At 52.0% G+C, this 23,326-nt stretch overlaps 1 protein-coding gene and 1 long non-coding RNA gene across 4 annotated transcripts in view; one reads left to right on the forward strand and one right to left on the reverse strand.

The window, feature by feature from the left end:
- LOC311582910 overlaps positions 1 to 10,132 on the reverse strand; it is a 24,015-nt gene extending 13,883 nt beyond the window's left edge. For 2 of the 3 annotated variants that reach the window (XR_014774307.1, XR_014774308.1), the window contains exon 1: positions 7,685 to 7,776. This is a non-coding gene — a long non-coding RNA (uncharacterized lncRNA). Of the gene's footprint in view, positions 1 to 7,684; positions 7,777 to 8,796 lie in introns of those variants that run through there. The other variant, XR_014774306.1, reaches the window with a different exon arrangement.
- On the forward strand, positions 7,941 to 19,352 carry ALX3 (ALX homeobox 3). Its single transcript, XM_084756210.1, has 4 exons — positions 7,941 to 8,295; positions 13,492 to 13,808; positions 16,972 to 17,100; positions 17,463 to 19,352. Exons 1-4 carry the CDS (start codon positions 8,019 to 8,021, stop codon positions 17,772 to 17,774), a joined length of 1,035 nt encoding a protein of 344 aa, XP_084612336.1. The 5' UTR covers positions 7,941 to 8,018; the 3' UTR covers positions 17,775 to 19,352.
- Positions 19,353 to 23,326: the final 3,974 nt, after the last annotated feature.

The raw sequence follows: 23,326 nt of genomic DNA on the forward strand, positions 1-23,326 counted from the left end.
ACAGGGGACCAGGCCCATTGCATCTCAGTACCCTGCAGTGGTTCCCTAGTGTCTAAAACAGAACAGGTTTTCTTCTTGTGCTGCCCATCCTAACTGCCATCTCTTCTTCTCCTTTGGTAAACCTTCTGTGAGAGGCCCTGTGCACCCTGCATGTCCTTTCACACGTGATATCAGAAACCACTCTTGTGTGTGTGTTTTTTTGTTTTTTTGTTTTTGTAATTTATTATGTATTCAGTATTCTGCCTGCATGTACACCTGAACTCCGGAAGAGGGCACCGGATCTCATTATAGATGGTTGTGAGCCACCATGTGGTTGCTGGGAATTGAACTCAGGACCTCTGGAAGAGCAGTCAGTGCTCTTAACCACTGAGCCATCTCTCCAGCCCTCTTGTGTGGTTTCTTGAAGAAGGGGGAAAAAAAAAGCCCTTCATGTTTTCTCAGGCTGAAACACCAAAACCTCCGAGGATTCTCTGGAGTGAGGATTCTCTGTGTGACCCTGTGTGTGTGAGTTCCCTTGCCTAAGTTGCACATCTGGGAGTCCAGGGATATCTCGTGACCACCTAGTAAGTCACCTGGGCATCTAACAGGCTCCTCCTGCCTCTATCTGCTTCTCATCAAGGGCAAATGTTTACATTTAGTCAACATCCTATGTTTCTAGGGAATCATTCATAAGTCTGTATCTTGTCTATCCAGAAAAACAACAACAACAACAAAAACTCCTAGTAAGAAGGATTAAGCCAGGCTGTGGCACGAGGGTGTATTTTTAGTCCCATCATTCTGTCTGTTGCACTGAATGCCAGAGTAGCCCCTGTGCCTATGAGCTGACTGATTCTGACATCACTGGATGCTGGGGACAGTGCGAGCTTACTGCCACGCCTTGGCCTGCCTCCCCCAGTTCACAGCAGTGCACGTGTGAAGCCCAGCGTGCTTCTCGTTCATCTCCCCTGTAAAGCACAGAGCTGAGCATGTTCCTCTGTGTGCATGGACTAAGAGACCGAGGGAGAGCTTGGGCAGAAGAGGGTGGCACTCCTATATTCCCAGTACTAAAGACTACCAATCTCTATCTAGTTTGAAGCCAGGGAGCTTGCTTGCCATGACAAACAGGCACAAGTGCAGAGAGAAAACCAGAACATACTCCCCCACCCCACCCCCATTTGTTGGAACTTCTTAGGCTTTCTCAGAGGCGGACAGTTATCATCCGGTGGACTTTGACACTCGCCTGCCAAGCATCCTTATGTTCTTTCCACATCTTAACACATCAATACAGTCATTCCTCTGACTCGACACATAGGGCCAGCACCTGACCTGAGGGTACCCGGGTAGCGTGGAGAGCAGTGGTAGGATACAAGCAGTGTTCTGAATTGTAACCAGCCTCTGAAGTGACTTCCAAGGAGCACTGCCTCAGGGAATCCTTCTTTACACTAAGTTGGGACTGGTAGCCAGTAGACTGCAGGAGAAGCAGTGGTGTGTTGAGCTGTGAATGGCGGTGCATGCCCAGCCCAGCAGTTGTGAGGTAGATGTAAGAGAATAAAGAGTCCAAGACCAGTTTTGGCTACAGGAAACCTTGTCTCAAAATACACATGCGCACACGCATGCGCACACACACACACACACACACACACACACACACGCACGCACGCACACCGCCCTTCCCTCCCCCCCCCAAAAAAAAAGACGAGAAAATCAGTACTTATGAGATAATTCCCAGGTCATAAATTGCACTGCAGCTACCACAATGGTCTCTCAGTCAGAGCCAGCCACCTGGTTGTGCTTGGGGGGGAACATTCGACCAGCCACAGGGTGAGCCAATACCAATTTATCAGCCATGTGCCAAGCCACTTGGAAACAAATCTCCTAGCCCCAGTCAAACTTGATCTGAGTTTGGGGTCCTGAGTGATTCCCCAACCAGAACCACAACCATTCAAACCATTCATGGATGCCACAGTGCCCACAGTGCCCACAGTGCCCCCCCGCCCTCCCCCAGGAACTGACTCACGGTCGGTACGCTTTGAGATGCTTTGCTACGCTGCAATAGATAACTGATGAGACAGCTCTAAGTCATTTTCTCCATTGGCGAGATGAGGATGCGAGCACCAAGTTTACTGCAGTCGTAAAGATTCCCCTTAACTGACACATGGCAGGTATTCTGTAAACAATGGATATGGATAGTGTCACCATTCATTTCCTCTCCTTGCCAAACCTTCCAGAGGCACTAAGCAAGCAGCTGGGCAGAGCCTTTTCTACTTGCTCCCCTATGCTCCCCCTCCCATACCCCACCCCACCCCTTTCCTTTTAAAGTTCAGGCCCAGCCCCAGCTCTCTCTCTCTCTCCCTCCATTCCTGGCAGACCCTGGCCTGGGCTGGGTGTACCTGAAACACGGTGACAAGTCCCTTCAAGAACTCTTGGGTAGGTCCACTCACATTTCTCAGGGTGTTCGGGGTGGGGGTGTGTTTGCATTTCTTTCCAAGGGCCCCAAATGTGATAATTACATACTTATTAGCCCTGTAAAATAACAAATCTGGAAGCCGCACTCTGGAACCAATGGATTTCCTGCTGAAATGAGTTCAAGAGGTGCCCTAGCCAGCACTCTCTGTAAGAGCCAAAATCCCGCTGCAGAAAGCTGCACAGAAGGCCCTGCCGAGCCCACATCACACTCTCTGCCTTTCTCCTCCTCTCTCCGCTTCAAGGCTTCCATTGGGACTGGGTTTTCTGGCTCTCTGTTCTCACTGGTCTTATCTGTGTTATTTCTCTGCCAACTGAATGTGTGCCTGCTGGGTGTTGGTCTTGGGTGCGCCTCCTCGTCCCAGGCACTGGGGCTTTCTTCTCTTCCCTTCCTTTGGTGAAGGCACTGCTTGAAGCTGTATTTGGCAGATACTAGAGACCAGACTGATGGCCCTGGAACCAACCTTCTGCTCTCTAGAATGTCTCTAGATTCCATGGACCCCTCCTCCTACCCCGACCTAGGCCCAGCAATACCTACTACACCTCAGTTGCCCCTAAGTGGCTACCTCTCTCATGTAGGAGGTACTCCTTCTGGGGTACCCCCTCTTCCTGCTCCTCCATTCACCTGTACTTGGATGACCCCTACTCTACTTTCTAGATTTAGCATTAGAGTACCACATGGCCACCTGCTGTCCCCATCACTGAGTTGGCACCTGTCTTGTGAGTCCCTTACAGCTTCCTGAGCACAATCTCACTGGGAGATAAGAGCCTGTCGCTTTGCATCCTTCTCTTAGTCATTTGGAAAGGCCCCTGGATGTAAGTGGCACTGCCTCTGGCCCTGTCCTCAGTGTGGTCCCTCTCTCTGCCATGTGGCAGTCTTTCAACAAATGTTTGATGACTATACATCATTGTGCATGATTAATCAAGGTGTTAGAACTTCCTCCAAAGTCTAACAATACCCATTTCTGCTTTATGCCAAGAATGAGTTCATAAGACTCCTCATGAAGTGGTAACGTGGTCCACATGGGGCACTTGTTAGAGAATTCACATACTTTCACAAACAAAAAAATCAAGCTGGCAGTGCTATCTCAGGTCATCCGAACACAGCCACACTACAGATATCACCCCCCCACTCTGCTTCTCTCCTCTCATTACACCCTAACCTTGGTGATAGAGGCATCTTTATAATGTAACTATGTAATAGACATGTATATATAATACATACACACAGATGTTTGTGTGTGTGTGTGTGTGTGTGTGTGTGTGTGTGTGTGTGTGTGTGTATAACAGGCTTCTAAACCCAGAATTTTCATAAGGCTCAATTTAGGATTTCAATGGCCAAATAGAGCAAGAGCAATGTTGAATATATTATAATTTATTATATATTGTATATCATTTAAATAATTAGATATTATAATTTAATATAAAATATAAAATATTGTCTAGTATGTGTGTTCTAAGGTGGATCTAGGCTTAAGAAACTAGCTCACTCAGTTCAGTAAAGCTAACTACAGAGTCATTCCTCACAATTTTCCAATAAAAACTTAGGTATGGAGAGGTTAAGCAGCTTTTCAATCACATCTATCAAACTGATAAAGAAGGAAAAAATACTCCTTAAGCTTCCCAGAATCACAGGATTTAGCCTGTAGTGCTAGAACTTAGTCAAAGATCCTGGTTTCCACAATACAAGCCTTCCTTTAAAATATCACTCATGGGCGAGGAACACCGGATCTTAACGTTTATTTACAATTCCTTAGCCTGACCTTCCAGGAAGAATGTAGCTAATGAGAAACAATCCCGGAATTTTCATAAGGATCGATTTAGGATTTCAGTGTCTAAACAGAACAAGGGCAACGCTATCTTCCCCTCCAAGGGGAACCAAGCAATTGGGAGGCAGTTTTGCATATATTAAGAAAATCTCAAATAAAAGGTTACATTTATGCCATTGTTCTGGCTCCTTTTGAGTATCCACAGAAGGATGTTCACCTTCATGTGGTAGAGGCAGATGGATGTAGAAAATAAAAGGAAATAAAAACACCTGGAACTGTTGTTTCCTTAATCAAAGCACTGGCCTTAAACTTGGGCTAGGAGCCAGGATTGGGCCACATCAATTCACATCCAAGTGATGGGTTGCTTCAATCTCAGTGACCCCCTTCATCCAACAAGGCACAAATGCCATTCAGGCAAGGATATGTCTTATATGCTGGTACCAGCTGTCACTAGCAGACCCTTCTGGGAGATGAGTGAATTTAACATTCATCAATGAAAATATCATTTCCATTTTAGGACTTGCTTTACTTAGCAAATGGAGGAATATATATGTGTGTGTGTGTGTATATATATATATATATATATATATATATATATATATATATTATTATTATTATTATTATTATTATTATTACTGGACCCAGAATTCTCTGAATCTCTTATAGGCTCATCTCTTATTCTGTTGAGAATGAATCAGTGATAAATTGACAAATGCTTTTTTTTTTTTTTTTTTTTTTTGGTTTTTCAAGACAGGGTCTCTCTGTGTTAGCCTTGGCTGTCCTGGACTCACTTTGTAGACCAGGCTGGCCTCGAACTCACAGCGATCCGCCCGCCTCTGCCTCCCGAGTGCTGGGATTAAAGGCGTGTGCCACCACGCCCGGCTGACAAATGCTATTAACGTCATAGTTATCAAACAGCATGAACAGTGAATTCGTAAATTCTCTTACAACTCTGTCTCACATCCAAACTAATCGTAAAACCACTCAGGTGTTAGATGCTGTTTCATTTGGTCTAAGTTTAGCAGAAATCACTCCTCCCCTGTCCCCTCCCCTTTTCTGGCCACCACAGCTGAAGCTACTCCTGGTGCAGCTCATCTCAAGCCTACTCTGTCCCCAACCCTATCTGGTCCCCTTTGGGGGAAACTGGATGTAAACAAAATGGTTTCTACCTTGTTTTGTTAGCTGAAGAACAGAGAATCCTGTGGAGTAGGAAGAATGGATCTGAGAGCAGTTTCTGGTTCTGATACTAGCTAGTTAAGGGAACAAACAGCTCCCTTAATCTGTAAAGGTGGCCTACTAATTGTGGACTGTGGCGCCCAGGAGAGAACCCGTGCGTGGTGGCTACATAAGCTGAGTTCAGCAGACCGTTAGTTACCACAGCACGTAGCTGTGAAGTGACAGTTTCTGGGCTGGGTCTTCTGATGCTCCCCCAGTTCTCAGCCCACCCAAAGAGGAAAAGAAGTTCCTTGGAAGTTCTCCTGTGCTGCCTAGGCACCTGCTCAACCAGACAACAGCCTGCATTGGATCGGTGACTTAAAGGGGACAGCAGAGGCTCTTCTGGACTTCTTGTTCCCCACAGTTGTGGAACAAAAACAAAACAAAACAAAACAAAAACAAAAGCAAAACAAAAAACCTTCAGAAGAGACAACTCTGCCAAAAATCAAGTGTCACCCCGCCCCGCTGCCTCCTGGGTTCAGTAGCAACACCATAACAGCACAGAGATCGCCTCTGTTCAGAGCAGGGGTGTCTGTTCAGAGCAGGGGTGTCTGTTCAGAGCAGGGGTGTCTGTTCAGAGCAGGGGTGTCTGTTCAGAGCAGGGGTGTCTGTTCAGAGCAGGGGTGTCTGTTCAGAGCAGGGGTGTCTAGGGTGGGGAAGAGGAGGTCTGTGGGAGCCACGGAAGCCTTTGTTCAGTTATAGTGTCAGAGCCTTTCAATCTAGAGTCGGGAGACTTCCACCGAGTCACTGATAGGGCCCTTAAGTCTGGGTTCCTATTTTCTTGAGAACTCATAATTGTCATTAACTTGTAATTAATTATGTCAAGGAAACTGAGGCACCCAAGGCAAAAGGCTCAGCGTTTGTTTAATCCAGGCTGCACCTTTGTTTAATTTGTTGGTGACATTTTTCTTATGTCATACTTCCATCCTTTCATATTACGCTGCTTGGCAATTTTGTTGATTAGATTGTCCTGAAATGATACCTCCTCCTAGACAGCCAGCAATATTCAATTGGCAAATTATTAGAAACTTTTATTAATAATTCATTCAGTGGTGTCCACCCCCCTCTGGTATAGGCGGAGGGAAAAAAAAAATCTCATTTTAAGCCAAGTGTCTCTAGTTGGAAATACCAGCCCCAGGTGCTCCCATTGCTGGCCAGCCTGCAGCCTGTGATTAGGGGCCCAAGTGGCCATAATGCCTCCGATGTGGTGTTTAAGGCAATAATGCTTCAGAGAAGTTATGGTATGTTTAATAATGGCTTAATGACTCCTTGTGAGATGCAAGGCTTCTGGTTCCTGTTTGGCCTTGATTTACAGCCCAACTCTGGCTGAGGACAGCCAAGAAACCCCCTCTAAGCCTCCAACGGAAGAGGGAGGTGTTCACACCAGGCCTTTTGGATTCCTTTTAAAAAAATTGAGAATTCAAATGAAATACAAATGAGGTTTGACTCCCCGCCCCTCTCGCTAATCTCCAGGGGTACTAAAAATATAGATGGTTTAACCCAGACCTAAGAGATCTTTAAACTGGGGTCCAAAGGACCTATGGTAGTTCTTCCCAGATCTTAGGTACTGGTGAGGATTGCTCTGTCTCAGAAAGACACCCTAATCCTAGGCGTCCTTTGGCCTGAAGAGACTCACGTCTTGGGAGATCTTACCCTAAGTCCAAAATAGCAGGACTGAAGCAGTCTCTTTGCAGTGGGTCCCTGGATGCTCTGAAAGGCATTCATTTCATGCTGCTCAAATATAGGGACAATGATCCTTCTACTTCTACTCCTGACCCAAAAGGCGGACCACTTGTGAAGCCCTGGGACCCTCTGTCTGCTCTGGCCTGGGGCTTTGCAACTCACCACTAATATCGAGAAGAAGGACGGCCACAGTCAGATGAAGTGATGAGTCGGAGGTGGGGGGGGGGGCAGGGGGGGCACCACAGCAAAGTAATGCTAGTATTCAGGCCCAAGCTCCCCAAGCCCCCACTAGGAGCTTAGAGCTGTTTCCACAGTGTCCAGCCCTTCGTATGCCTATGCAAAGCGAGCGTCTAAGGGAGGTGTGCTTGCTTTCCCCTCAGCTACCAGCAAAAAGAGCCAGGTAAAGGAGTGACTCGACCACTGTCGGGGCCTCTCCTCTCAGACTGATATCTGATCAAGCCTCAACGAGGATGTTGGAGGAGGGGGTCTGCCCGCTCTGCCTCACCTCTCCAGGGACGGGAGCTACTAAGATGGACGTCGGGACTCAGGGGTGCAGCTCAGAGCCAAGGACTCACCAGGACTGGTAGACAAAGGGGATCCTGCCCTCGAAAGGAAGCAGCTTTCCTCTCTTCTCTTCCAACAGCTTGCGATATCTATCGGGCTCGGGGTGAACCAGGGGGTTCCTGGGCTCCGAGGGGTTAAACCGCGCGGGGCCGCACGTGACGTGGATAGTTCCAGCATTAAGTCAGAGGCGCGGCCCCCTCTCCTGCCCCCAACCCCCCGCGGCGCGCGCCGCTCCCGGGGGCTCCGCGGCCCCGAGCCCAGGTCCCTCCCCCTTGGCAGGAGCTCACAGGCCGCGCGGGTAGCGGGAACCCCGGAGCCCCGGCGGCCTGTGCGCCCGGAGCCGGCATGGACCCTGAGCGCTGCGCGCCTTTCACCGTGGGGCAGGCAGCCGGCCCCTACGGGGCTGCGGGGGACGAGCCTCCAGGCCCCCAGGGGACCCCCGACGCCGCACCTCACCTGCACCCCGCACCATCCCGCGGCCCGCGGCTGAACCGCTTCCCGGCCTGCGGGCCCCTGGAACCCTACCTCCCAGAGCCCGCCAAGCCGCCTGCCAAGTACCTGCAGGACCTCGGGCCCGGCCCGGTGCTCAACGGCGGCCACTTCTACGAGGGCCCAGCGGAAGGTAAAGCGCAGCGGAACCCGATGTCGTTCCACCCCCCCCACCCCCCACCCCCGGTTCCTCCTGGTCTTCCCGACTCCCTCTCCCGATTTCCTGCATCTCAACCTTGAACCCCGTCTCGCATTTCCCACGGTTCCCTCGCTAGATCACTGCTGCCTAGGCAGACAAGGCCAGTGCATTGGGGACGGCAGAATCGCCCGCGTCCCCGGTGGCGGAGGCAACGGGAGGAGGGAGGTCAAAGGAGGGTGGAATAGCGACGATCTTGGGCCCATTCCGGCCCCGAAGGTGTCTGAACCTGGAAGGAGAGACCGTGCACATCTGGAGCAGGGCCTCTGCTGCCACCGACCCAGAAGCAGGGACTGGGTCGAGGGCTTGGGAGCCTAAGTGGGCCCTAATGCTGGAAGTGCTCGGCTTTTGTGTCTGGCGCCCTTTGAGGGCGCAGAGGCTGGGCCTCGACTTAGCGGCCAAGCTGGACTCAGCGAAGGGCTTGCGGCCTGGACTTACCCAGCTCTCCTCGTCGGGCCCAGCCTCTGAAGGAAAGGTTGTTTCTGATGCCGTTAGACGCTCCACAGAGAGGCGGTTGGTAGTCCCCCTCAGTACCGGGGCCGAGGTCAAGATCGAATAATTATGTTTCTTGTTTCTCAGACTAACTTAGCCTCCCCGTCACGGGGGCGGGATGGCTGTCCTCTTTGCAGTTGGCATTCCGGCACTGAATAGTCACCGCTGAGCCGTCGGAAGTGGCCCTGGACAGTCCTAAATTCCAGGGCGCCTCCCGCTCCGGGGACAGTGCACTGTGTGCTCGGACAGTGCCCTTATCTGAGAATGCGCCTGAATGGCAGGGCCTGGCAAGACTGCTTTGCCGCCCACTGTACCCGCTGACCCACGAGAGTCTCAGCGCCCACGCCCACCCCTTGTATGCTGCCACAGTCCGCAGCCTAGACCCAAAACTGAATTCCGGGAGATCCGCCCATGCGGCAATCGCCTGCTCCTCGAGGGTCTCCTTGGAGTGACTGGGCAGCTAGCAACTCCGGCCTTCGTCCGGTCCGGGTGGTGGGAGTGTGCAAGGGAGGCCAGGGAGGTGTGTTGGGGTCATCGGAGGAAATGAGCAAGTCCGCGGAGCTTCGCGTCTAATGCCCTTTGAAAGAAGCTCTCCTGATAAAAACCACAGTTGGGATTTAATGAGAAGCAGTTGGCCTGGCTCCTCTGATCCCTGCCAGACGGCGGCAGCCGCGCAGCGCCCAGAGCACCACCAGGGACAGGTACCAGCCTGGGTCGGTGCCAGCAGCGTCCACTCCACAGTCCGATGTCCCCGCCGCTGCGCAGCACCCTTTATCTACCGATCGGGTTCTTGGACAGGAGTGGATGTGGGTGCACTACAGGCAGCGAGGTGGAATGGGCAGCGAGTCTGTTCTCGCAGCGAAGCAACGAAACGAGGTGAAAGAAAGTCAACCGCGGCAAGCAATAAGCCAAAGGGAGAGGAGGAAATTCAACAAAACGACGGATTAGAGTCTGAAGAACAAAAGTAGCAGGCGGGCGAAGTCTGTCGGTTAGGTGGGCAGAGGAACGAAAGGAACGAGTGAAAAAAGCAAACAGCAGATCGAACGACGCGGGTAAACGAGAAAGAAAAAGATAAAAGATGAGAGAGAGAGAGAGAGAGAGAGAGAGAGCGCTCGCAAACGAAGGAAAGAGGGTATTTCCTAACCAGATAGACCACACCAAAATATGAACAAGTGGGATACGAAAATTAACGATTCGGGTTGTGTGGCGACAGGTCAAATGCAAAGGAGGCTCAAGCCAGCGAGCTCGACCCTGGGCTAGAATTCTGGTTGCTGCTCCCTCTTGACACCCCCTTTGGAGCTCCTCTACCCCAGTCTTGTTGCAAGAGGGAGTCTTAGTAAAGGTAACACCCTACCCCCACACACATTCCGACGTCTCTGCCTTTAAAGTATCGGTCTCAGAACGGTTACAGCTCTTTGCTGAGACCCGGGTGTTGCGTGGAGCTTAGCGCCCCGTCGTCGTTTCTCTCTCGCACTCGGCCGGCCACTGCCTCTGGCACACGGCAGAGAGCGCTTTGCCCTTCTCCCAAAGCGGGCCTTGTTTCGTTCTTTCCAGTCTTTCATGCACCCTGCCTGGGTAGTAACTGTGTGTGCAAGGATAGTTTTTTCCGACTTCTCCAAGGCTGCCAATTTGTCCCTAAACTGGCTCTCTGGCCAGGGAATGAAAAAACTCCAGATAGAGTTCTACCCACCTGCCTCAATTGAGATCCATGGCTCTAAGGCCCGTCTGCCGGGGAGAACTTAAGTCCTTGACTAAGCACCTCTAAGGAGCACACCACCTCCTCGCTAGCCTTGGCACACATGGACTTAAAGGACTTCCGCTAAAGCCAAGGTCAAAGCCTAGGATTTCCCAGCTTCAGAGACTGCTGACTCATTTAGCGACTCCAGCACGACGCGAGAAAACAGCGCACCTTAGAGCGAGGCTGCCTTGAAAGAGGAGGGGGGAGGGGAGGGAACCAGGTGGCTGATTCTGGGACAACAGTGGATGCCTAGGATCAGAACTTTGGAGAAACGAGGAGCAGACCGGGGCGGTGCTACTACTTACCAACCAAGCTCCAGGCAGCTCTGTGGTGCACTTACCGTTGGTCAGGGATGCCCCAGGTTTGAAGGCCAGGTGGGAGATAAAAGAATCCCTGAGCCCCGTTAGCACATTAAGGTCCTAGACCTTGCCCCTGGTTTTCGCTCCTACTGGGTGCTGTAGCCTTCATAAGGCTGGAAAGACTCAGGAAATCCTCCCAGTGACCAACAACCAACCTGAGTACTCTCTCTAGACCCCCCCCCCCTCCCAGTGTGGTGTAGAGACTGACACTAGTTCAAACCTCAAACGGAGCTGTCTTGAACAGAGCAACCTCCCCCCCCCCCCCCCCCACTTAGCTTGCTGGCTTCCGTTTCCGGACTCCCTTCCTTCAAGCCTGCTGACTACTCAGGAGGCAGCTTGAGTACCTCTGAAAAGTGGCCCTGTTTTAGGGAAACCGTAATGCAGGGGAAAGCAGCCGCCTGTTCCTTGGAGAGGAGTGTAGAGAAGTGCTTAGCTGCTTTGGGTGTGGTGTTTTGATCTCAGCTTCTGGACTTAAGGTCAGGAAAAGCAAGTGACTAGGGCCTAGATCTGCATATTTCCTCTGAGCTAGTTCTTGTGGGAACTAAGGGTAATGATGTGGAAGATAAGGCCTCTGTAGTAGGGTTAGTACCCCCCCCCAAGCCCCTGCTCTGAGTTCCTCTCATCCGTTGGGTTCCTAAAGCCCATCTTTATCTCCCTGAAAACCCAAGACACCAAGGCTCTTCCCTGCCAGGCCATTTTGAGGGCCTGATATCTCTAGGGTGACCCATTCCAGGCTCCCTGTTCTCTCTCTCTCTCTCTCTCTCTGAATTTATTTTTATTTATTTATTTATTTATTTATTTTGGTTTGTTGTTGCTGTTGCTGTTGTTTGAGACAGGGTCTCTCTATGTAACCTTGACTGTCCTGGACTTACTTTGTAGACCAGGCTGGCCTCAAACTCACAGCGATCCGCCTGCCTCTGCCTCCCAAGTGCTGGGATTAAAGGCGTGCGCCACCACTGCCCGGCTTATTCATTTATTTTATGATTTGGTTTGACTTCTTTGATTCCTCTGTCCCAGCACACATCTCCAACCAAAATGTGATGATGGAGAACAGAATGTAAGCACTGCAGTGAGATTCCCCCCACCCTAACCCCCCATCCCCCCATCCCCCAACCCCCTCACACCCCGTGTTGCCACAGGCTGGGTGTGGCTAGAAATCAGGCCTTGTTGGATTTACCCTAGGTCTTCAGGACCCCCACATGGGAAGCTTACTTCACAGCCTGGGTGGCCCAGAGAGGTCGCTGACCACTTTGCAGCTGGAAAAGGAAAACTTGCTCTCTGGACAAGGGGCTCATCTGACTCCGGGTGTACCCATCCTCATACACACAGCTGTGGTGGTGACACTAAGTCCCCAGGAGGAAAACTGCTTCTCAATGCCAACTAGCTAGGCTCCCCCCCTGAGGACCAGGCCCCCATTGGAGATGGGCCTGGGGCCAAGGAAGGGGCCCTCTGAGTCAGCAGGCGTCTTTGTGTCCTAGTGGCTTCTATCCCAGCAGAGGAGGGACTTTATGGGGACACTGCTGGGGGTTCTTTCCAGAGGGGAAGGGTAAGGGTGTGTGTGTGTGTGTGTGTGTGTGTGTAGGGGGGTGATCATGATGACCTATTTTTCACCATACCAGGCCAGACATATGGGGCTCCTGAGAGACAGCATTTCAGAGCAAGGCTGCTGGGAACTGTTCCCAGCTTGCCATGGAGGTGATGAGCAAACTCCTGAGGTGGGAGGGTCAGACGATGCTGAGGATAATGGGGAAAGGGAGTTGCCGTCCTCCAAAGCACAGCCTGTCTGGCTTCCATCTTTTATGCTGGCGTTAGAACTCTTGCCCAGATGGCACAACTTTAGGATGAACGAAGACAGGTGATTCCTTATGGAAATCACCATTGTCCTGGCTTGCTCTTCATGCCTCAGAGTTGGGAAAGTTAATATTAATGTGAGACTTGAACTGAAAAGAGCAGGGTAGCGGGTGTATGTGTGTGTGTGTCGGGGGGGGGGGGGACTCTAATAAAGGTGGTCTATGCATCTCTGGCCATGCCTGCCTGCATCTGGTAACAGAGGCATGAGCCCGAGGGCCTGGGAACCAAGGCCAGCACAGCCAGAACAAGGGAACAGTCTAGAAGGGCCGGGAGATGTCAACCACGCCATTCTTAACCCCTGCCCCCACTCTTGGCCCTGCCAGGGTGGCAGTTCTTGCTCGCTGTGACGCCAATCCTGGCACCTCTACACTTTGTGGGACACACCACCACAGAGCACTTCCCCGAAATGAACCCCCCCACCCCCCCCCACCCCACCCGCTCCCACTCTGGCCCCAACAGATCTGCCCAGACCACAGAGCACATGGTTCCCTAGGGCCCCCTCCCCAGCTGGATGCTCAGCAGTCAGCCTTCTGAATGCCAGGCTCCCAGGGAGGTTGGCTGCCAGGAGGGAAGGGAAGAAGAAGGAGGCGGAGACTGGAGCTTGTGGGGGGGGATGCTCTTTCCCTCCTTCATCCCACCCACAAAAACCCCTGTTAGCTTTTTCCATCCTCCTTTCTGTGTTTTCCATTGCAGCTGAGGAGAAGGCCTCCAAAGCTGCCAGCTTCCCCCAGCTGCCGGTGGACTGCCGAGGGGGTCCCAGAGACGGGCCCTCTAATGTGCAAGGTTCCCCAGGGCCCTGCCTAGCCAACTTGCGGGTCCCTCTTTCCCCGGGCCTCCCTGACTCCATGGAGCTGGCCAAGAGCAAGAGCAAGAAGCGCCGGAACCGGACAACCTTCAGCACATTCCAGCTGGAAGAACTGGAGAAAGTCTTCCAGAAAACCCACTACCCTGACGTGTATGCCCGGGAGCAGCTGGCCTTGCGAACGGACCTGACTGAGGCCAGGGTACAGGTGAGGGCATCCTGGGCACCAGACTCTCTGGCCATGGACCAGATCAACAAACAGCTAGGAGAGGTGGGCATTAGTGTCTCGTGGAGCTGCCTTGCCAGGGTCCTGCGGGAGCCTGGACTCTTTGGAACGCAACCTGCGTGTCCAGCTCTGCCGTGTGGCCACAGACGTTTCTGTATTTCTAACAGAACACGTCATTGGGGTCAAGGCTTAGGCACAGGCTTGCAAGAAATGGCCTCTTGGAGTCCAGCCAGGTGTATGGGAGTCCTCTGCTGTTTACTAGCTAGCCAGGAGATTGGTCTTTGTCACTCAGTGTGTTTTCTGTCGCCCTCCTTTTGGAAAAGGAGCACCAGTAGCAAGACAGAGAATCTTTGAAGGTCACCAGCTGGGCAGCATTTTGAAGAAGTGAAGGCTGAACATGCTACTTCTGAGGTGGCTGGCCAGAAAAGGGAGGGGGTGTCGCTGAAGGGCGTGTGGGGCTCATTATGGGCCAACAATCAGCTCCTACTTAGGAGAACTTGACCAGGAGCCCTCCCCTACTCCAACAGGCCCTTCTGTACAGAGACCAGCCCTCAGGGCCTTTGACTGTGGTCATTGCTTCACATAGTGGGAAACCCAGGCAGTGGGGAAGGGGGAGGGGGGTGCTGGGAGAGAGAGGAGGAAAGCACTACCCAACCATGAAGGTGGCAAGCAGGACTGGCATGGAGAGGAGCCGCAGTAAGAGTCTGCCTCAAGAGAAAGATTGATCACTTGTGGCCTTGCTTTGATCCAGAGTCTAGTCAGAACAGGCTGCCCACGGGCAGAGGACGAATCACCGGAAGGAGTGTCTGGGGTTCTAGAGAAAGATGAGGCCCGCAACCCTGGCAGAGGAGTCTGCAGCTCCTACCAGGAGGGAAGAGGTGTGCTGAAGCCCCTGTCAGTCACTCCCTGAGGAGGCTCTTCCAGAAATTAGGGTGGGGGTGCAGCTCTAGCAGACTCTGGGGCCCCACAGGCCAGCCTCCAGAAGCCAGCACCATTGATCATCAATGCAGGCCTGACAGCCAGACACAAAATAGCACCAGAGGAGCTCAGAGTGCTCAAGACCTCTTCTCTGCTGTGTCTTGTCTGTTTTCCTGCCCCATTTAGGTGGCAGACAGTTATCTTCTGTGACTGTCCAGCAAGGTTCTCCATGCTATGGGAACAACCCCAGATTTTATAAGCCAAGGGAATCCCGCACAGGGAGTCTCTGGGATGATATGTTAGGGTGGTGTCTGACTTGCTTTTCCCTGGGGACTGCATGGTGCGGTGGTTGAGGGGTGGGAGTGGGGGACACACTTTTCTCACTCCCCTCCTAAGCCCTCCCTTTCTCCCCCCCCCCTTTTCTTTTTATTTTATTTTAATTTGTCGGGGGGGGGGGGGGACGGGTATTTTTGAAACAGGATCTCATTCTTTTGAGAACCTAGCCTGCTGCAGGATTCATTTGACAGCCCAGGGCTGGCCTCAAACTAAAGATCCTCCTACCTCAGCCTCCTGAGCGCAGGCATGAGCATGCGCTATAAGGCATGAGCCACCGGGCCCAGCTCCTAGGCCTTTTCAACCCAGGAAGAACCCAGGAGTAGTCATGGGACTCCCATTGGCAATCCAGAACCCTCCCCAGGGGCATGGCACTCACCATAAACCCCACCCCATGAAGAGGCCTAATTAAGACCACACATGGGACAATGGAGGGGGCAGAGCCCAAGCAGGCAGAGGCACACAGTAGAGAGAGGCTCCAGGGGAAATGCGCGGTCACAGGAAAGTAACTCCCAATAAAAGCCTGACTGCCTGAAGAGGAGGGAGAGGAAAAAGAAGACATGCAGGCAGCTGGGCATTCATGGTGGACTTTCTTGACCTTGGTCAGGCCTGCCTTGGTATACCATCAGCCGAAGCTGGGAGGCTCTGGGAGATCAGAGCCTCTTAGCTCTCCCGTTCCTGGCCTATGTGAGTAGAGGTGACCATGGAGAAAGGAATATACTGAGGGCTGGGGATGTTCTCCTCTCAAACTGGGCAGTGAGGTTTTGCACGCATATACATACACACACAGCTTTTTCTAATCTTATTTCTAGCTGGGTGCCTAGAAAACAGTGGCTGGTTTGTATGTGATTGGTATAGATTGGTTTTGGGTTTTGGCAGGGTCCATGGCTTCAAAACTCAAAATGTGGCCAAAGCTGGCCTTGAACACCTAATCCTCTAGCCAAGTTCTGGGGCTACAGATGTGCAGTAGTACACCCACCCGGGTTTGGTTTTGATATTGCCAATATCTGATACAATATTTGTTAAATGAAAGAAAACCATATGGACCAATACAAATAAATGAAAGGATAGAATATATGCCAAAACCATCACATAAATGCTCAGATGTTATATAAAATACATCACTCTCCCACCTACCAAGAACTCAGAAGTGATTGAGAAGTAGGCTCCCAAAGACATCATGGGCATAGAATGTGATGAGTCCATAGAGAAAGATCAGGCCACTACGGAGGCCAGTGGAAGAACCTAGCCTGGATGGCATGTTGGAGAGATAGGTAACCCAGGATGGACAAATTTACACATAGGCAGGAAGAAGCGACACAGCAGAGGTGGCATCTGGGAAGCGCCAAGTGCTGTTGCCTGACTGGACATAAGACTGTGGCAAGGGCGAGGGTGGGGCCAGACCTAAGCAGCCTTGCTAGGAACTGGGCTCCAGGCCAGGGGCTCCAGGGAGCCATGGAAGGATTAAATAGGACTATGGCCTGAATAGGAATGCCTTAACAATTCATTAGATGCTACAAGAAAAGCCAAGAGGACAGGACTCTAACACCCCAAAACTGGTACACCTAGGAGGTATCCTGGGTCCAGAGGCCCAGAGGCCCCCTTCCTCTGAAACACTGTGAGGCTGAAATGAAGAGAGTCAGCCAGCATACAGAATGGTTGCTGAGGGCCCCTGGGGGCCAGTAATACTGCTCTGGGTTTGGGCCCCTCCCAGGCACCCTTCCCAGGCTCCCTTGGCCCTGGGAATAGTGTGGCTTTCCAAGCTCCTACCACTTGGGATTTTCCAGCTTGGATCTAGAAACCAGGAAGAGGACTCCGTGAATACCCTCACCGATTAGGCTCCAGTCCTCAGGGCGGCTCTGACACCCCCATAACCCTTCCCAATGGTCCCCAGGTCTGGTTCCAGAACCGTAGAGCCAAGTGGAGGAAGCGTGAGCGTTATGGGAAGATGCAGGAGGGACGGAACCCCTTCACCACTGCCTATGACATCTCGGTGCTGCCTCGAACTGACAGCCACCCTCAGGTGAGACTGTTAATCCCGCCCTTCATGTGGAATGGGGTGGGGGTGGGGTGGCGGGGAAGCTGTGGCATCTGGGTCCTGTGTGATGCGGGCAAAGCACGTCAACTTCTTCCTCTGCAGAGCAGGGCTACTGTCCACTCTGATCAGAACATAGAGGAATCAAAGAAGAAGACATAGTTCTGAAGAGCAGCCATGACGGAGACATCCAGGATGCCAGTGTGGGTGGTAGAGGGGATGGCTCTGGACATAGCGGAGATTTCTAGAAAGCTCTCGAGGCTCCAAGGACAATGAGAGAGCCACCAGGATAAGGCAAACAGATTCGGGGCCAAGTAGCTCACAGCCCTTCTTTTCTCTTCTCTCCTCAGCTGCAGAACTCCCTGTGGCCCAGCCCAGGTTCTGGAAGCCCGGGGGGTCCCTGCCTGGTGTCGCCTCCTGAGGGCATTCCTTCTCCGTGCATGTCTCCATACTCCCACTCCCATGGCAATGTGGCTGGCTTCATGGGCATGCCGACCTCCCCTGCAGCCCACCCTGGCATCTATTCCATCCATGGTTTTCCTCCCGCCCTGGGAGGGCATAGCTTTGAGCCTTCTCCAGACGGCGACTACAAGTCCCCAAGCCTCGTCTCGCTCAGGATGAAGCCCAAAGAGCCTCCCAGCCTGCTGAACTGGACCACGTGATGGGTCGCATGGACACAGACTGAGCTGTGTCCCACTCCTCTTCCTGCTCTCGCCTGCTCCTAGCCCATCCCTACCTGGACACCAGACAGCAAACCCTTCTGTCTCCGTATCCTAGGTGGTTCCCCCCGGAGCTTGGGAGAGGAGCTGGGACCCTCAGCCTACTGCAGGAAACAGGCTACAGGGTTTTATCTCTTAAAATAGGTAGAGCTGCCTAGGAGAAAGGGACTTCAAAGCAGGCAGGACTCTTCCTTATAAACTGGGTCCCCTCATTTAAATTGGGCCAGAGAAAAGGTGACAGATGTCCCGTTTCCTAAAGTCCAGGGAGCCCAGGAAGATGGGAGAAGGACACAGACTGAATAGAGAGCAGCTCTCTGCGGTTCTTAGGGTTGGCTTCACTTCTGCCTTATTACCACCAGGGGGCGTATGCTCAGTGCCTGGGGCCACCATGAGCCCAGAAGGTGAGGGCAGGTTTAATAATAGGCCTCCTCTGCTCCATACATCCCTCATTTCTGCCCCATGCCCCATCTACCAACATACTACAAAGTCATTTTCTCCAAGTGGGGCAAGAAATTGCACCAAACATTAAATAGGCTAGGCCATGGAAACCATATTGGATGTTGATCAAAATAAAACATATTTTTTTTCCTCCAGTCTCTGAGGCCCTGAGACCCGGATACCAATTTTTGTAAAGATGCCTTTGTTTTGTTTTGTCTTGTTTTAGTGTGCTGCTCAGCATAGTAATAAACACAGTGGTGTTTTTCAGTCTAGGTGGCTGTCTATCCCCAGGCTGTGGTCCTCAGTTGACTTGTATGTAGGATCTAAACTGGGCCAAGCTTTCTTATGGGAACACCAAGAATCTACGAACATATAATAAACGGTGTAGTGTCAGTGGCAGAACCCTCAAGGTCAATGTGTGCCGTGCCTGGCTCGGTCACCTGCATAAGCTCGGTGGCTTTGACAAACCCTGAGAGGCTCTAGTGTGTGGCTCATTTGACAGGGAACTTTGGGAGTGGGAAGGAGAGTAAGAAAGTTGAGAAAAGCTTGACGTCAAGTGACCACGGAAAGAGTAGAAGGACAGGGATCTTATGGAGGTCTTGAGTGCCTGTGAGCTGGGACCCCAAGTGCAGAGGGGGTGGAGCAGCTGTCTTCTCCCAGATGCCCCAGCGAGCACGTCTGAGCTGTGGGGCAGAGACGAAAGCCAGAACTCTTTCTTGTGGTTTTACAGTATTACCCATTCTATTCCTCATCCCCACTTTCTGCCTTATCTCTGGAGCCTGGAAGGCAGGAAAAAAGCAGGCCTGGCCCTCCCACCCTCCCAGTAAACACAACCACATTGCTCAGAAGAATTCCACTCCAGCCAGCCTAGCCATCCCCCACCCAACGCCTCATCTTTCAGGCACAGAGAAACCCAAGCATGCAAAGACACATGGGTGCTGAGCTTGTTCCCAAGCAGGGGGTAAGTTCCTCATCAGGGTGAATGTCCTAGCCAAGGCAAGGTACCGCGAGAGGACCATGCACCCCGACAGACGTGAGCATCTTCCTTATTCCTCCTTTCCCGAACCAGCAAAGAAAAAGCCTCTGGCAGAAAGAGAGGACTGTCTAGAGCTACCACTGACAAGCCACCTAGACACTTACCCACTGGTCAGTAAGGGGATCAGGGCCCAAGTCAGCATCTCTAATTCTATGGCACATACCCGTTCACTAGAAATTTCTTCACCTAATGAATGGTCTGTGAAGTGTTGGCCCTTATGCCCTTCAAAAGCCAGAAAGCTACTTGTATCCGTTGATCCTCTTGCTGTGACAGACTATCCAACAAAGCACCCAAAGGAAAGGTTTATTCTGGCTCATGGCAAGTTTTGGAGGGCACCATGCACCGTGCTCGGAGAAGCATGGCAGCCAGAATGTGAGGCAGCTGGTCAGTCACATTGTGTTCACAGCCAGGAAGCACCTACGAATGCTGCTGCTCAGCTTTCTTTATTTTCAGGCTGGGACTCCAGCCTGTGGGATGCAGAAAGAGGTTGGTTTGTTTTAGTAACATGTGTTGAAGTCCTAGCCTGCACTGGGCACTGTGCTATGCCAGAGACAGCAACGGTCAGGGTCAGGAAACACAATTTCTTTTCTCCTAGTTTAGAAAGTCACAGCAGGACTAAGCAGATCCTCTCCCACTGAGGCCAGACAAGGCAGGCCAGCTGGGAGAAAGGGATCCAAAGGCAGGCAACGGAGTCAGAGACAGCCAATTGGTAGGGGACCCACACTAAGAACAAGTTGCACATCTGTTACATATGTGTAGGGGATCTAGGTCTAGCCCATGTAAGCTCTTTGGTTGTTGGTTCAGTCTCTGTGAGCCCCCATGGGCTCAGGTTAGTTTAGTCTGTAGGTCTTCCCGTGGTGGCCTTGACCCCTGTGCCTCCCTCCCATTGTGACTTGATGTGCCAGGGTGAGTTGTTACTTATGGTGGGGGGAGGGGCTCCCCTTCTCTGAAGAGAAGGGGGCATGAGGACGCGACTGAGTGGAGAGGAGGGAGGGGGGTTGTGATCAGGCTGGAAAGTGGTCAAGTAAATAAATTAATGGGAAAAAGGAACATACTTTTGAATAATAGAATTTGCAATTTGAAAGTAATGAATAAGGATTAGGATGGAGTGCCACAAATATAACTAAACTGTCCTCTGTGTGTGTGTGTGTGTGTGTGTGTGTGTGTGAGAGAGAGAGAGAGAGAGAGAGAGAGAGAGAGAGAGAGAGAGAGAGAGAGAGATATGAAAGGAGGGAGGTAGAGAGACTCTGCGAAGCCCAAGCAAAGGAAGGTAAAGTAAGGACAGGACCAGACAGAAGAAAACAACACTGAGTCCAAGATCAAGTCAGCAAGAGTGGTCGATTCCACAGAGGCCATGGCATTGGCTGAAGAGGGGCTGGGGGAGGGCACAGTGAGGCCGGCCGGATGGACGCTGGCTACTGGCTCCCATCCAGGTGCATCGGCCCACAGCTCATATTTTTCTGTCCAGTGACAACTAAATGAAGAGAAAGCTAACTTTACAACCGCCCACTTCACACATAATGAATATGAATGGGCACCCCCGGAGCCTGTCTCACGGGATTATCTGTGAACTGACAGGCCCTCCCATTGATGGGGTCATCCCAGCCAGCCTGTCCCCTGGTTGGGCCACTGACAGCCCCCTCACCTGCTTCCCATTAGCCATGCTCCCCTCCTCCTCCTCCATGCCTTTAAGACACAGCCCCCCCACCCCACCCCCAGGTCTCCGGATACCCTACCTCCAAGCTCACGCTAGAGGTGACGGAGTCTCTCAGCTAGATCCTGGCTGTAGCCTACCAAGGTCAGGCTGGAGTTCTGCTCACTCCTGGTGGCTCCTGCTGGAATGCCAACTTAAGGAGAGTTGTGGCACCACGCAATCTATCTTTCCTGAGGCCCGGCTAGGTCCCACTCACTGAGAGCCACCCACAGATTCAAGCCTTATGCCAGCACACCAGCAGGGTATGTTGAAGAGACACAGGTAGGAAAGGCTCGGATTCTCTATTTAAATCTCAGTTGTGGCAGGCTCATTGACTCCAGAGAAGAATTGCAGGGCCCTGGCCAGGGTGACCCATTAGGCCATGTTTCTATCTCAGCAAGAGAGACTGTTTCCCATCAGAGGCATTGAGTGCTCCTTCCCCGCCTTCCTCAGCCTTCGACACATCAGCCTGAATTATGACCCTAAGTACAGACTCTCTGCAGCCCCCAGGCAGGAACAGAGCCCAGCAGAGGCAGGACCTGAGCAGACATTTTCCCCGACCCAGCCGAGGAAGCAGATGCCTTACCCTCACCCCAGCTCCCTTGGCTCCTTCCCACACCATGACTGTAGGCTCCCCTGCCCTAGTCTCTGGTCCAGGAGGAAGGCATGGACCAGGACTCTGGAGCTCACGGTGGGCCCAGTGGATGGAAGTGGTAGACTCTGATATCACCTAGACCTTCGAGACCCCTAGCCCAGCCCCTGGCCCAGAACAGAGGGTGAAAGGGGATTCTGCCCTTCAAGGATTTGTGTTCTAGGAGACACGGAGACACAGGGAATGTATGCAAATTCACAGGCCAGAATTAGAAGGGCATCGGCAACGCTAATGGTTACCTTTTTATAGTTGTGACTTACCTGCCAGATATAAGATACCATCACCGGTTACCTTATCTAGCCTTTGAAGCAGGGATATCATTAAGGCAGAAGTTACAGATAAGCTGAGGCTTGGAGCCCTTTTAGGTCAAGGATATTCAGTGTGCAAAGGTCAAGGCTTGGATTAAAGTCAGGTCTAGCTGGGTGTGCTAGCACACACTTTGCACCCAGCCCTTGAGAGGCAGAGTCAAGCTGTGATGGTAGTTCCAGGCCCCCAGGACCACATAGTGAGACTCTGGCTCAGAAGCTGGGGGGAGGGGGGGAGGGTCAGAGCTGTCTGATTCCCAAGGGAGTGACAGACTAAGGCTGACTGTCCCAAGTGTCAGGTGAGGATAGCCAGCTACTGTGCCAGGAAGTAGTCAGTTTCTTATGGACAGGAAAGCAGCCTCCAGAGAGATAAACCCAACAGGCACAGCAGGGGTAGCTAGCACAGGAGTCCTCTGAGACCAGGAGAGAAATAGAGGCTCAAGGTTGAACCAAATGAACAGACATGCAATCCCAGTTATTTGGAAGGCTGAGGCAGGAGGATTACAAGGTCAAGGCCTTGCTGGGTTACAAGTCAGTTCAAGGCCAGACTGGGTAGACATACCGAGACCTTGCCACAAAATAAAAAGTGGAGAGGGCTGCGGGTGTATCTCAGTGGTAGAGTGCTTGCCTCGTATGTATAAAGCTCTGGCCTCAACCCCTAATGTGTGAAACAAAACAAAACCAAAATACAAAAACACAGCAGTCGTTCAAGTTACTTTTGAGGGTACACTCAGGGTAAGCCAATGGCGAAGACAAGACTAAGCCTGGGTGGCCCAGTAGAGCCTAAAGCAAGGGACATTTGCCATGAATCTTCTGTGCTAGGGACCATGTCAGAGCCAATACCAAGTAAGCACGGTGAACAAATGAACAACTGAGAGCAGTGGCAGGGAGTGCCAAGGGATGGCAATGATTAAGAGGGGAGGGGGCGGGGAGCACATGCAGACCGCATCTGAATTCTTTACTTTTTTGTATGCCCTTTGGCAAGTTCTTTAGCCCTTCTATGCCAGTTTGCACATCTGTAAAACGGGGACTGCGGGGGCATTTACCCTTCGTGGTGCGGTAGTTACCTCTCTTGTTGCTATGGCAACATACCCGGGAAAAGCAACTTAAAGAAGGGGTTGTCTGGCTCACAGTTTTAGGGGATACAGCCATTTGTGGAGGAGAGCGGGTGGCTGGTCACATTTTGTCTGTTCATAGCAGTCAGATGAATGCCTGTGCTCAGTCCACTTTCTCCCTTTTTCATTCAGTCTACACACTGGTGCCACCCACATTTAGGCTAAGTCCTCCCTCCTCAGTCAAAGCTCTCTGGAAATGTCCCCACAGATGCAGCAGGAGGTGTATTTCTTGGGTGATTCCACATCCAGCCAAGCG

Source organism: Acomys minous, assembly GCF_964271855.1.
Source record: "Acomys minous genome assembly, chromosome: 14".
NCBI lineage: Eukaryota > Metazoa > Chordata > Mammalia > Rodentia > Muridae > Acomys > Acomys minous.

Coding starts and splice junctions, on each gene's coding strand:
- ALX3 (XM_084756210.1), top strand. CDS start 8,019: ATGGACCCTGAGCGCTGCGCGCCTTTCACCGTGGGGCAGGCAGCCGGC. Junction 8,296..13,491: donor CTACGAGGGCCCAGCGGAAG/GTAAAGCGCAGC, acceptor TTTCCATTGCAG/CTGAGGAGAAGGCCTCCAAA. Junction 17,101..17,462: donor GAACTGACAGCCACCCTCAG/GTGAGACTGTTA, acceptor TTCTCTCCTCAG/CTGCAGAACTCCCTGTGGCC.